The sequence below is a fragment of the Bos mutus genome, chromosome 4 (assembly GCF_027580195.1).
Source record: "Bos mutus isolate GX-2022 chromosome 4, NWIPB_WYAK_1.1, whole genome shotgun sequence".
In the NCBI taxonomy this organism is placed as follows: Eukaryota; Metazoa; Chordata; class Mammalia; order Artiodactyla; family Bovidae; genus Bos; species Bos mutus.
In genome coordinates, this window is record NC_091620.1 from 104,951,855 (window position 1) to 104,966,997 (window position 15,143).

The window sequence follows — 15,143 nt, forward strand, 5'->3', positions numbered from 1 at the left end:
CTGTCTCTTTCACAGTAGCAGTGTATATGTGTCAGGGCTACTCTCTCAATTCCGCCCACCCTCTTCTTCCTCCACACCCCCCAGCCCCCCGCCGGGTCCGCAAGCCTTTTCTCTGCCTCTGTCCTCTGTGTCTCTTTTCCTGCCCTGCAAATGGGTTCATCTGTACCGTTTTTTGAGATTCCCATATATAACTGGTTTTTAGAATATAAAATGAGGTCATAACTCATTGTCTCTTTCTAGAGAGTGTTAACAGTTGCTTTATATGCTTAGAGCTATTGAAGCTTAGTTTGTGTACTTACTAACCATCTGTTGGGTATTGAATAAAATCTTTATTCATGACCTCCATCATCTGCTCAAGTAGCAGATCTCATATCCTTAGTAGTCTGTGCTGCTCTAGTGGCTTCAGGCCACCGGGCGTCCCCAGGGCACACCTGACTTGCTCCGGGGCTTTAAAAGCTGTGTGCTTTGACCTCTGGGACAAGCCGGCCAGCTCTGTCTAGAGCACGTATCCTGGATTTGACTACTTCTGTTTCTCACTCTCCTGCAATGGCCCTGGTCCCACCCACTTGAAACTGGACTCACTGCTTCACCTGCAGTCTGTGCTCCAAGGTGTCCCGAGTATTCTTTCCAGGAGCTCACATCATTCCCCCTGCCAAAGACTCCCCAACATGACTGGAGGTCCTCAGCAGAGGGGAGTGATGTACTTGGAATGAAATCCAAGTGTGTGGATGAAAAGCAATCTGTGTGCCCTGCACCCTCCTTCATCCCTATCTCTCTGCCTGCACACCGCCCCCCACCCCCACCCCCCACGCTGGGAACTTGCCAAGGTTGGTGGTAGGGCCCGATTTCACAGTGAGCTTTCTTCCACCAAAATACCCATGCTCCCTCCTCTTCATCATTTAGGTCTTAATGCTGCCTCCCCAAGAGGCATCTTCTCGCCATCTAGCCCGATTGTTCTCAAGCTCAGCTGCATGGGAAGGTTAAAAAACAAACAAACGCGTGTACACACTGCTATATTTAAGATGGATAACCAATGAAGACTATTGTACAGCACATGGAACTCTGTTCTGTGTTATGTGCCAGCCTGGATGGGAGCGGAGTTTGGGGGAGAATGGATACATGTGTCTGTCTGGCTGAGTCCCTTCACTATTCCCCTGAAACTGTCACCGATTAACTGTTGTTAATTGGCCATACGCCAATACAAAATAAAAGGTTTATAGGAAAACAAAAAAAGATGATTGATCTGATTCCTCCTCATGTCCATTAAATAGGCTTGCCAGGACTAAGAAGCACTACATTAATGCATTTTTCAGGTTTATCTTCTACACAACTGTTATCTGATCTAGAATCATCTCATCTTTATTTGTGTATGTTTGTGCTCATTGCCTCCCTTCTCCAGTGGAATGAAATTCCTCGAGGACATGGATTTGTTTTCATGGTATCCCCAGTGCCAAGAGCATTGCCTGGCATATAATAAGTGTAGGGTACAAATATTTTGGTGGCCTGAACAGTGTATATTTGCCAGGTATTCAGGAGGGAGATAAAAGACTGGAAAACCCCAAAGTTGTTAAAGATGTTCAAGTCACGGAGGCTGAAACTCTTCTGATAAACTGGCGATAACAGGAGAGCCTAGTTCTGTTTTTGTTTTTTTGTCTTTTGACATTCACAGACACGTGAACCTGATGGTCTGGTGGTCTGAACCCAGCTTTTGGAGTTAGATTTTACTTTTATCTCTGCCATTAATCCTGTGCAATTGTTTAGCTTCGTTGTGCACACAGAAGAGAGTTGTAAGGAGAAGTTATTTTTGCGAAGCACTCTTGTGGTTAGGAACCTTAAGTAAAAGTCGTAATTGGATTTTGATATGGTGCATTGTCTACGACCAAAGTTTCTGAAGTCTAAAGCGATCAGATCCTTATGTGCAGTTGCTTAAACTTTCATAGCCGCAGAGCTGGCCTGGAGATAGGAACCAGGCGAGAGATGAAAGGGACCACATGGGGTACAAGCTACTGGCGACTAAGAATAAGCAACAGCAGGGAGAAAGAGACCTGGAGGTTTTCCACCTTGGATGGCCAGCGGTGGTGTGAGCCTCTCCACAGTCATTTGCTTCTTTTTTCAGTTCTCCCCCCACACCCCATCTTATTCAGTCTTTCTGCCAGTACCCAAGTTTAGGTCCTTGCTGTTTTGTTTCATAGAATTTTTTTTTTCTTTTTCTTACTACACAAGTAATTTCGTATGTGTATATTGAAAAGATTAGAAAATATAGGCAAGCAAAAGGAAAAAAAAATTCAAATTTCTAATATTTTAATTTCCTAGAGATACCTCTAACAATTTGGTGTTCACTCTCGAAACTCTTTTTGTGTATCGTTTTTTTTTGTCCATTTTAACAAAATGGGCTTGTTGTCTGTATATAATTTGTGTAACCAACTTTCTACTTAATGGCATGAATTTGTTTATTGCAGTTGGTAGTGGTTGGACGGTTTTCTGTGTATGAATGGTCCTTTAATCAGTCATGCATTGTCACATATTGAGGTGGTTTTCCCTCTTTTCACTGTTAACAGTACTGCTTGAACATTCCTATAGGTTTAAGTTTGCACACATCCATTGATTATTTTTTAGGGTAAATTCTGAGAAGTGGGATTGTGGTGTCAAAGAGTGTGCGCATTGTTCAGACTTGCTGTGGCTAATGAGAATTCGCTGTATGATGCAGGGAGCTCAGCCTGGTGCTCTGTGACGACCTAGAGGGGTGGGAGGGAGCTTCAAGAGGGAGGGGACATATGTACACTTACAGCTGGTTCACGAAGATGTACAACAGAAACCAACACAACACTGTAAAGCAGTTATCCTCCAGTTAAACGAAAAGGTAAGACTTGCTGTGCTGTTGGGTTGCCCCCTGCAGAGCGAGGTGCCATATGCTTCGATCCTCGTGTCATAAGGAGCCTTTCTTTCTCCTTCAGGTCTTCAGGAGTCTTCCCTGGACTCAGCCAGCAGTCTCCCCATACTCAGGCTCTTCTCCCTCCAATTCACTTTACACTCTTCTGACAGATCGAATGGTCTGAAGCCCAAACCCATCACGTCACTAAAAGTTCCAGACTTCATCTGCTATTGCAGGCACCATGCCTGCCTTTGCACTCGTCGTTACTCTAGCTTGCTTGCACTTCCTGTGGCTCTTCATCTCCAGTCTTCTTTCCTTGGTTCCTCACTCACCATCTGCCCCTCCCCTCCCCAGCCTCAGACCTCCAGGTGTTCAGGGCAGAAGTTGTACTTTTCCTCTGTATGTTCATAGCAAGGGCCTGCACTCAGCACACAGACCCGCCCCCAGATTCCCACTGGAGTCAACGGTCTCTCCATTCCCTGCCTGCCCTCTCAACTTGATCATCTGCTCTCTCTTGTAAGACCAATATTACATGACCGTGTGGGCACAGCTTCCCTCTGATGCCATGTGTTCCTAATTTTACTTTCTCCATCTCCTCCTTTCTCTCAGTGTAACAGTACCCTCTCCCCCCTCTGAATTCATAGAGTGGTTTATCTCTACTTCTCTTGTGTTGCTTATGACTTTTCCATAATGTCATAATTTTCAGTATATATTCTCTATTGTAAGTCTCTCCAGGCTGAGAGCTAGCCCTTGCAAAATGAGAAGGGCAGGAGAGGAGGCTACAGTATGCTACTGTGAAGAAGCACTGCTGTGGGGGAAGGAGAGGGTGGGACCAACTGACACAGTAGCATTGACATATGTACATTCCTGGGTATAAAACAGATAGCTAGTGGGAAGCTGCTGTCTAACACAGAGCCCAGCTTGGCACACTGTGATGACCTAAGGGGTGGGCTGGCAGGGCAGGGCAGGAGGGAGGCTCTAGAGGGAGGAGATACACACACACACACACACACACACACACACACACACACTTTAACACTTATGGCTGATTCACATGGTTGTATAGCAGAAACTACTACAACATCATAAAGCAACCATCCTCCAATTAAAAATAAAAATAATAAAAAAGAAGCGCTGCCATCACTTTGGTATATATATCCTCTGGAATCTTCCTCTGTGCACAGTAGATGTGCAGTCTGGCATCATCCTAAGCATGATGTCCAGAGGCACTCCACTTTTAATCCCCTTCCTCCTCGGCTTGGTGTGTGAAAGCAATGTGTAGTGTTTCAGCTGTTTTACCCAGACTTTAAAGGACTTGTAGGTGCTGTTATAAATGGCTTTCAGAAGAACAATAGCTCTGGTGGTTTGGAGAACAAAAATGATTCACTTAAAAAAAAATAACAAACTCTCTGCTCGTGTCAGAAGCATGAAATAGTGTAGTTGGAAACCTACTCTCCCTGAATCTTGAGATTCCCCTTATCCCACTGTCAGTCAGATGCTGAAGGTGAGCATCAGTGTCCCTGTGGGACTGTTCCTTAGAGACCAGTCACAGAGCTTGTCAGAGTTGTGTGATTTATCAGAGAGGGCATCTGCCACTGTCCAGGGCTTCCCTGGTGGCTCAGTGGTTAAGAATCCAATCACAATACAGAAGATGCAGGAGATGTTGGTTCGATCCCTGAGTTGGGAAGATCCCCTGGAGAAGGGCATGGCAACCCACCCTAGTATTCTTGTCTGGGAAACCTCATGGACAGAGGAGCCTGGCAGGCTGTGGTCCATAGGGTCTCAAAGAGGCAGACAGGACTGAGGTGATTGAGCACTCACTCACCCCTGTCGAAGTTTTGGGAAGTTGAGGGTAGAAAAGGAAGTGAGTGAGCTCACCAGCCAGGTCTGAACTTGATTAAGCTTGGATCCTTTATTGTAATTTATGTTAATCCCATTAAATCTGTAAAGTGAGTCTGGAGTACTGTTTATATGAAAAACATATATATACACACACACACAATGTTTTTAGATATCACACTGTAAATAAATATAGTCCTATATAATTATTCTGATAGCCTTCTAGTCAGATTACCTTGAAAATCCAAAATGACGTTGATGAACAGTAAAGCGTTATTATTTCATGGTTCATCTGTATACCTCCTACGTAGACGTATCAACATGATACTTGTATCTACAGGATTAGCAAATTACATACCTTTTTGGTATCTGTAACATGCCTAAAATACCAGAGCATTCTTTGGCCAATTATGAAATCACTCTGACGTTGCCAGAGGAGGCTTCGTTCTAAGAGAGATGAGATTCTCTTTTTCTGGTTATTTAAGTCTTCCTTTATCCTTTATTCACATTAAAGAGACATCCCGTTTCTACTCACACTTTGTGATTTGTCTTTATTCACCACCATCTGTGCAGGGGTAATTTAACGAACGTGAATATTTTTTGCCTTGACAAACTGACCCCTAGGTTAAGCTGGTGAGTGTGTGGCGGTGGGATTGTTGGTGCTGCTCTGCGGAGGTCCCAGGGCACGATGATGGGTGGTGGCGAGAAGAAAGCAGCCAATGAGAAACACGTTCCTCCGCTGGGCTTCCGTGGTCTGGAGCCGGGTGCGCGTGCCTCCCTGAGTGAACGCTTGCGGGCAGCTTCATTTACAGTGCGCGCCTTGCGTGCTAAGTCCTCCTGCGGCCGTTGTGTTTCCCCTCCTTTCCCCTTTCTCCTGCCCTAGTGTTCCAGCTCTGGTTTACACCCCTGCCCACTCTAGCCGTCAAGCTCTCTTCCCCGCATCTCCTCCTTTCCCCCCACGTTTCATCTTTCTCTGTTACATTCATCTTGTGTCCCAGTTCCTTTTCTAAAACGAATATCTGACCCTGATATTTTTTAACCCCCAAACCTCCAGTGATTTCTTACTGCCTGGCAAAAAAATAAAAGAAAAAATCAGGATTCTCCAGCTGGTCTTTCTAGGCTTTCAGGTGGCTGGCATGACAGCTCAACCACCCTTCGGCTCCGCAGGATCACGAGATGCAGGGTGGGTAGCGCCTCTGTCCTTCTCCAGGCACAGCACACTCTGTTGGTCATCACCTCTATATGGAGTTCTTCCCTCCGCGTGGATCGTCCTCCCCCTCCGCTTCTCTCCCCTCTCCATCCTACCGTACCACTTGGAATGCGGTCTCAGTCGAATGGGAACCAGGATACTTTGTTCTCAGGCCAAAATGGCAGAAGCCAATTATTATACCTCACACAAGCCATAACATCTTCTGGTTTTCTCAGAAGTAAAAGGAGGAGGTGGAAGTCCGATGATCTCTACGTTCTTTTCAGCTTGAACATTTGCTCTTTAAATGCCACAGCTTTGTGGAGCCTTCCTACATTCTTCCAGGCAGCGTAAATCACTGTGCCCCCCGAATGCTTTCTCTCTTCTTCTTTTTACTTCTGACACCCAGCTTGCCTTCTGGGGGAGACAGATGCACGTGGCCACCTCCCATCCCCCAGCAGCTGTCAGCTAGTCCAGGCCAGGACCTTCCACTCCACGTTTGTGTTTCCCCCGCCGTGCCCGCGCACGCCTGGTCCCGCTCACAGCGAGATTCTCAGTGAGGCAGACTACAGTTGAGGAGAAAACGTTCTGGGCAAGTGTTCTTCCATAGCACCTGCTGTGCCTGAGTGTTCCCCTCCGTTCGGAAGGGTGTTTCAGTAGTGAGCAACGTAGAGACGGTGTAATGAACACACCAGAGTTTTCCTCTCTTGGTGGCGTTATCATTATAATCAGGTGACATTCCGGAAATAGCAAAGTTAGCTTTGTAGCTCGTGCTCTGTATAAAAATGTGTTTTCTCTGTTAAATGTTTAGAAGTAAGTGTTCAGTGAAACAGGGGAAACCACTCCTGTTCTCTTTCTCCTTCTATCTCCTCGAGACTTGGACTATCCCAATGTATCACTGAAATATTTGGATGTTTATAATACAAAACGGGGCTTCCCATGTGGCTCAGTGGGGAAGAATCTGCTTGTCAAAGCAGGAGCTGTGGGTTTGATCCTCGGAATGGGAAGATCCCCTGGAGGAGGGCATGGCAACCCACTCCAGTATTCTTGCCTGGAGAATCCCATGGACAGAGGAGCCTGGTAGGCTACAGTCCATGGGGTTGCAAACAGTCGGACACGACTCAGTGACTAAACAAGTACAAAACAGTGGCAAAGAACTTTCCTAAGACATCCTCCGTGGATGTGTTTACTCATTGGAAGTCAAAGCCTCTGTGGCCTGTTTTGTTCTTTCCGATGGATAGATCTGATCAGATCATGATCTTGTTCAGAAACTTATATCTCTCAACTTTTGATCTCATTCCAGTGTTCTCTGATGCACTTTACTGTCCAGAGAAAATTAGTTCCTCACTGTTTTCCTTACAAACTCCCATACTTTTTTGCACCTGCCTTTCTGCAGCCTTTTCCGCTAAAGTGACCCCTCCCCCACTTCTACTGCATACCAGAACTTCACTAATTTTTGAGACCCGCTCTACAAAGCTTTCTTTGATTTCTTACCAAAATTCTGTTACCGTCACATTGGTGCCTGTCTTACCATTCATCTTCTCTGTATAGTAGTCTAGATTAGTATTCTTCTGTTTTACCAGACTACAAGTGTCTTGGTGTCACTTTCCACGTCTTTTAAAGTGAATGTGTTAGTCGCTCAGTCGTGTCTGAATCTTTGTGACCCCACAGACTGGGGTCAGGCTCCTCTGTCCTTGGGGTTCTCCAGGCAAGATACTGAAGTGGGTAACCATTCCCTTCTCCAGGTGATCTTCCTGACCCGGGGATTGAGCCCGGCCTGGGTCTCCTGCATTGCAGCCAGATTTTTTATCCTCTGAGCCACTGGGGAAGCCCCATTTCATGTCTAATTTATCTGGATTTTATCTCTCGCCCTGGTGTCATCCTTCAGTTTAATCTGCGTGTGGTTGGCAGATGCCAGTAATGAGTGAGTCTTTGTGAACCATGTTACATGGTGTAGAAAAGGTGTGAATGAGAGACAGAGCTGGCTGTTTTGTTATCATATAATCTAAAGTGTCTAAGCTCTAATTTTAGAATCTTAACAACATGCCTGAAACAAAAATAGTATGTTGGGTAAAACAGTTACGTTTGAAATTATAATGCATTTAATGTGTCACCCTATCCTTAAATCTGTTGTGTCTTTGAGATTTTGTGTTGTTATTTCAGTCCACTCTGTGTAAAAGGGAATGCTGAGTGTTTATACATGTTGTTAGGTTTGAATTTTGTTGTTTGACAGTGATGTTTTATTTTTTCCCTTAGCGTATATTTGTGTATGCTTTTATCTTTCACAAGCTACTGACTCTATGCTTTGTGCTTGTCTTATGTTGCAGATTAATATCCTTTCAAGAATTTGTGGCGTTTGAATCTGTCCTGTGTGCCCCGGATGCTCTGTTTATGGTGGCCTTCCAGCTGTTTGACAAAACTGGCAAAGGAGAAGTTACTTTCGGTAAGCCGTGGGAGTGTATGCACACCTCAAGACATGCAGACTTGTGTGACCAGTTTGAGTTTTTCCCCAAGAATGAAGTATGTGGTTTCATTTAAGAAGTGCTTTTAAGAAGTTAGGCTTTTAAGAAGTTAGGCTGTCCCTTTTAACAAGATAGCCCAGTGTTTTCAGGCTGTAATGCTTCAAAAATCTTCCTTCGTGAAAAATTAAGTTTCTGGCTTCTTATTATTCATTTTAAATTCTTTTTGGCTGTGCTGGGTCTTGGGTGCTGTGCCGCAAGCTTCGGCTAGTTGTGGCCAGCGGGGGCTACCCTGTATGCTGAGTGTGGGCTCCTCGTTGCAGTGGCTTCTCGTGGTATGGAGCACGGGCTCTACAGCACAGGCTCTGTAGTTGTGGTGCACAGGCTCAGTTGCTCTGAAGCATGTGGGATCTTCCTGGAGCAGGGATTGAACCTGTGTCCCCTACATTGGCAGGCGGATTCTTAACCACTGGACCACTGGAGGAGTCCTGGCTCAGTAGTTTTGACACTGTGGTTTAAGGCGAGGAAGGATGGAGCATGACTCAGTCACAGGGTTATAGGAGGGGAGAGGCAGACAGGATTTGACTGTCCGGTTCATTCCCTGCACAGTCGGTAGTGCCTTTCCGGATGGAATGAAGACATTAATACAGTGTTTAAGAACAGAGGGGGCTCCTGTTCCCAGTACCTTGTCTCCTTACCTTGTACTCATGGAGTGGCTGAAACCCAGAGGCAGCACATGAGATGGTAGTTCAGAGCGGTATGTGGCGAACCTTGCTTTCCTAAATAACACGGTTCCCTCTGGCTGGACTGGGAGTGTCTGTTATCCCACCTCCACCTTCTTTTGAAAAGGCAGCACCATCTTCACAGGGGTCAGCTGCTGAGCTGCAGAAACCCCGGAAGTCTTTAGGGATTAGAAGAAAGGGAAAACCAGGACGTGGTGGGCAGTGGTAAGTTTTTTTTTTTTTTTTTAATACACTGGTTACTGAAGATACATTGGGCAGAAGGTACCCCATTTCTCTCGGACTGTGCAGTGTCCAGCGTATGTTGTCCTCATGTGTGAGCTTGGTGTAAACAGTTTTGCCATAAAGAACTTTGGAGCTCTTTGCACAAATTGTGCATTCAGGGGAAATGGCTAATGCACCCATTTTAAACGTCTCTCTTGTTTCTAATTTATTCAGAACTCTTGGGCTTGTCTTCCTTGTAAGGAATGTATAGATGGGGGAATATAGACGGTGTAATAGAGCACCATCTATTCTGGATGGTTCTACAATTAGAGAGACAGCTCCTTCCAAAGGAACTATGGTCTTGCCAGTAGTCATGTATGGATATGGGAGTTGGACCATAAGGAAGGCTGAGCACTGAAGAATTTTGAACTGTGGTGCTGGAGAAGACTCTTGAGAGTCTCTTGGACTACAAGGAGATCAAAACAGTCAATCCTAAAGGGAATCAACCCTGAGTACTCATTGGAGCAATTGATGCTGAAGCTGAAGCTCCAATATTTTGGCCACCTGATGTGAAGAACTGACTCATTGGAAAAGACCCTGATGCTGGGAAAGATTGAAGGCAAAAGGAGAAGAGGGCAACAGAGGATGAAATGGTTGGGTAGCACCACCAATTCAATGGACATGAACTTGGATGAACTCCAAGAGATGCGAGGAGCAGGGAGGCCTGGCGTGCTGCAGATCACGGGGTTGCAAAGAGTCAAACACGACTTAGTGACTGAACAGGAGCGACACTCCTTCCAGCTCTGCTGCTTTTGTCTCTGAGCCAAGCTAAGGATCCTTTCAGGTCTTGATTTTCCTTATGAGAAATGAAGATAATAATTACATAAAGTCTAGGTAAAGCGCTGTGATAGATTTATCCTGTTAGCCCTTCCCCTCTCCAGCCATTCCTCCGTGTTCATTTGACATGACAGTATTTAAGGCTAGGCCAGCCAGGATAAAGGCAAAACATATAGACTTACCTGATTTTGTTTCATATCATTCAGCAACTCAGATGCTTTCCATTAGCACTTCATGAAGATTATTTAATATTTAAAAATCCCGGGAATAATTTTAGGTCTTTCCCTTTCCATCACCTAATTCCTCTTAGCATCACTGTAACCACAGTTTTTCAATGGAACCCTAATCAAAATGTCTCTGTTAAAATCCACAAATAATAAATGAGTGGCTAGCTCATGGTGGTGTTGATTTATCCAGTGAAAGTCAGTTTGATGAGGATGTTATGATTGCATTTGCTTGGGATGAACAGGAGAGCCTGGAAGCTCCAGTGAGTTCAGCACAGGTGCACACTCTCTCTCTCTCTATTGCTTTCCTCTTCTCTGCAGCAGGTCTGGAGTATGGGCTGGGAGAGAGCTGGGTTGGAGATGGAGGGCTGAGGAATGGACTTGAGACATTTTCCTTGACTCCAGTGCATCTTCCCTCTATGGGTGTGGGGTGGTGGGGGCTGCTGTTGGCACCAGCATGCTGCTGGCCTGGTGGAAGAAAGAAACAAAAGACTTTTGCCAGTGCTGGAAGGGCTGTTAGAGTGATTAGAAGAAAAGACCAGGTAAACAGCAGGAGGGAGGTACGTGGGAGCTGTCTTTGCTCTGTAGAAAGAACAGTGGCTTGAAAACTCTGTTTCTGCTTCTTGCTGGCTGGCTGTTGACGGGGAAGTCGTTTCTGCTTTTTGAGTCTTATTTTCCTTATCTATAAAATTAGGATAATAACCTGCCTTCCAAATTAAGGTAATAACCTGCCTTCCAGGACTATGTAAGGGTTAAAAGATGTGCTGCACATAAACAGGCTATGTGGAAAACAAAAGCCTTTACAAAAATGGTATTACTAAAAGGAACAAAGAGGCAGAGGTGTGGGTGAATGTGGAGTACATCTCTCTCCACGGTACATCAGGTATACACCTTCAGACACAGAAGAGCATGCAGAACACCAGCTGAGAATGGACAGGAGTACCTGACCAGTGGGAAAGAGTATATAGAACCACGCAAAACTCTGTAGGATGAAGGAACTAGGGGAAGAGCAGGAGTGTTAGTAGGACTGGACCTGCCCTAAGGGATGGGGGAACTAAAGCAGGGGTCCCATCCCCACATGGGGCAATTGTCTGAGTCAGAGGAGAAACATTTAAGGCTGAGAGGGAAACAGCTGATCTGTGGCAGCCTAAATGGAATGAGAATCAGACAGTCCTTGCCACAGGGCAAGGACACGGTACAGGGACACGGGTCCCCTGGAAGGTGCAGCAGCTGGGAGCTGGAGTTTAGGAATCGTGGAGCAATCCCAGGGCAAGGGCTGCTGCTGACTGAGGAGAGATGGTTCAAGGGGATGTGAGGGAGGAGATTGTAGTGGGAAGTGCCTGTGGAGGAAAGCCGGGCAGCCATGGAAGCAAGGCGATACTGCTGAGTCACCCGTAGTGGGTGGAGCCATAACCATAGCCTCTGTCTCCCCACACGCCTGCTCCGGCAGCTGAATAATAGAGAGGCTGGCCCATCAAATGCCTGACACACTGAATTACAGAGTAGGACCCCACCCAGGGTGCCCCTTTAAGTGCCTCGCGTGCCCATCTACAGAGGACTCCAGGCAAGGGAGCCCTCTGAGTGCCTAAAGAGGCGGAGCTATGGAGAAAGACTGGCTGAAAAGGCCTTCTGATCGCCAGCTGCAATAGGCGTGAAAAAAGACTCTGATGCGGCCATAACTCCTGCAGTGGAGGCAGTCCATGTCCCTGCACACTTGGTGCCACCAGAGTCTCTGCAAGCCAAACAGCTGTGCCACCATCACGCCCAACTCTTATAGGGGCAGAGCTGCCACAGGCGAAAAAAAGTCTTGCGTCTGTGTGCGCAGGTTTGCTTCGGTCATGTCCAACTCTTTATGACCCTGTAGACTGTGGCCAGCCAGGTTGCTCTATCAGAGGGGTCCTCCAGGCAAGAATATCGGAGCATATTGGCCAATACTGGTTGCCATGCCCTTCTAGAGCACTATATTTCCTGCTGCCCGAGCAGCCGACTCCCCTGAGTACCTGGTGCTGCCAGAACCCCTGCAACCCCAGCAGCTGCACCACCTCTGCACCTGGCCCTCACAGGGGCAGACCCAAGTCCTCCAGAGCAGCCTCAGGAGCAAACCCCAGTGGAGGAACCACATGCAGAGGTGGGAATAAAGCCACAACTGAAACCCAAGGGCAGTGTGGCTGAGGAAGAAGACCCAAAACCTTCCCACCAGCTGTACAAGCTGCAGATTAAATCCACATGATCACTAGGCAGACTCTTGTCTGGAATATATAAAAGGGCACTGAGAGCTCCCACAAAAGAAGACGCACTAGTTCTGATAGCTGTGGACACTGGAGGCGAGAACACACAAGAGTAGGAGCAGCTTAGAATCTGAGCTGCCCTCACAGCAGGTACTGAGACCAGCCCAGAGTTGGAGGGCGTACTTGGGAGGTGAGGTGGACTGACTTCCAGTGAGGGAAAGGACTCTGACAGCAGCAGTAAGTCAAGAAAAACTTTTGTTATTCTTATGTTTTGACTTGTTCTGTAGATTCTTTCGGATTTTTTTTCTTTTTTCTTTTCCTTTTTATCCCCCCTCTCTACAATTGACAATTGTAGTTGTCAGTTTTATTGGCACTATGAAATCTAATTAAGCTCTTGAGTTTTTTTGTTTCCCTCAGTCACATTTTTTATTGTTGCTATAAATCTCTGCCTCTATGTTGGGCTTTTGCAGTTCTGTGGCATTCTCCTTTTTTTTTTTGTTTTTGGCTTCTCTTTTTTAAACTTATTATTATTTTTTCTACATTTATTCCTTTGCTTGCTTTTCCTACTGTTCTTTTCCCCTTGCAGTTAATCTTTAATGTATATAAATCTATTTTAGCTACCTCTATTTAACTTTGCATATCTATTCTTTCTTCCTTTTCTTTCTTTCCTTTCCTCTCAACATACTTGTTAGTTTTATTTTCATTGCTTTATTCCCCAATCGGCACCTTGCTTTAGTTTTGTTTTTCAGTTTTCGCTTTAGTTAGTTTTGTTCTTAACTGGTAAATAAAGTTTTTGATTTCCTTTCTCCCCTGGGTCAGTCTACTGTACTTTATTTTAGTTGGACTGTTTTGACTTTGCTTTTGGGTGTATACGTGTATGTATATATTCCATTTACTTTATTTTAGTTGGACTGTTTTGACTTTGCTTTTGGGTGTATACGTGTATGTATATATTCCATTTACTTTATTTTAGTTGGACTGTTTTGACTTTGCTTTTGGGTGTATACGTGTATGTATATATTCCATTATTATAATTATTATTTGCCTGATTTTGTAACTGCCATTTGTCTGGGGTTCATCTTTGTTTTCTCATTTTTGGGTATTTGTTTTAATCTCATTAATGCCATAACCACTTGTGGAATCTTCATTCTGATGAGAGATCAAGCCCTGAGCCTTTGGAGTGGGAGCACTGACTCTAAGACCCTAGACTACCAGAGAACTAACCCTAGGAAGTATCAAATAGTGAGAACTCCCACAAAGGAAACCACTGGAATACAAGACCCGGCATCCCCCGGCCACCAGTGCAGGACGCCTCATCTAAACAACAAACAAAACAAAATACAAACCCAGTCTTCAGCAGACAGGATACCACCTCACTCAGCCTTCCCCTCAGAGGAAAAGCAAACAAAAAAACCTCAGCACAAATCCCACCTATACAAAGCTTACACAAACCACTGGACCAACATTAGGAGGGCAGAAACCAAAAGGAGGAAAGAATTCAACCTTGAAGCCTGGGAAAAGGAGACCTCAAACACAATAAGTTAAACAAATAATAATGAGAAGGCAGAGAAGTACTACACAAATGAAGGAACAAACTAGAAGCACAGAAGTCCAAACAAATGAAGGGGAAACAGGCAAACCACCTGAAAAAGAATTCAGAACAACAACAGTAAAGATGATCAAAACCTGGAAAGCAAAATGGAGGAAATGTAAGAACCAATTAACAAAGACCTAGAAGAATTAAAGACTAAACATACAGAGTCAAACAACACAATTACTGAAATTAAGAAGACTCTAGAAGGAATCAGTAGCAGAATATCAGAAGCAGAAGAACAAATCAGTTTATGAGCTGGAAGATAAAATGATGGAAATATTTTCTGAAGAGCAGAATAAAGTAAAAAGAATGAAAAGAACTGAGGACAGTCTCAGAGACCTCTGGGACAATATCAAATGCACCAACTTTCAAATATAGGGGTCCCAGAAGAAGAAAATAAAAATAAAGGGTATGAGAAAATTTTTGAAGAGATTATAGTTGAAAATTTCCCCAATGTGGAAAAGGAAATAATCAAGTCCAAAAGGCACAAAGAGTCCCATACAGGATAAACCCAAGGAGAAACACACCAAGACACATACTAATCAAACTAACAAAGGCTAAACATAGAGAAAGAATATTAAAAGTAGCGAGGGAAAAGCAACAAGTAACATAGGAGGGAAACCTAATATGCTGATCTTTCTGCAGAAACTCTGCAGGCCAGAAGGGAATGGCAGGATATATTTAAAGTACTGAAAAGGAAAAATCTATAACCAAGATTACTGTACTCAGCGTGGATCTCATTCAGAATTGATGGAGAAAGAAAAGGCTTTTCAGACAAGCAAAAGTTAAGAGAATTCAGTACCACCAAACCAGCTTTACAACAAATGTTAAAGGGACTTACATAGTCAAGAAATACAAGAGAAGAAAAAGGATCTACCCCAAACAATTAAGAAAATGGCAATAGGAACATATATATCAATAATTACTTTAACTGTAAATGGATTAAATGCTTCAACCAAA

The 15,143-nt window shown here is 44.8% G+C and overlaps 1 protein-coding gene across 3 annotated transcripts in view; it reads left to right on the forward strand.

The window, feature by feature from the left end:
• SLC25A13 (solute carrier family 25 member 13) overlaps positions 1-15,143 on the forward strand; it is a 231,539-nt gene that overhangs the window by 77,136 nt on the left and 139,260 nt on the right. For 2 of the 3 annotated variants that reach the window (XM_070369817.1, XM_070369818.1), the window contains exon 4: positions 8,225-8,340. The exons of the other annotated variant lie outside the window; for it this stretch is intronic. In XM_070369817.1, the coding sequence (XP_070225918.1) occupies positions 8,225-8,340 (116 nt within the window). The remainder of the gene's footprint in view (positions 1-8,224; positions 8,341-15,143) is intronic. 3 annotated transcript variants of the gene reach the window in all.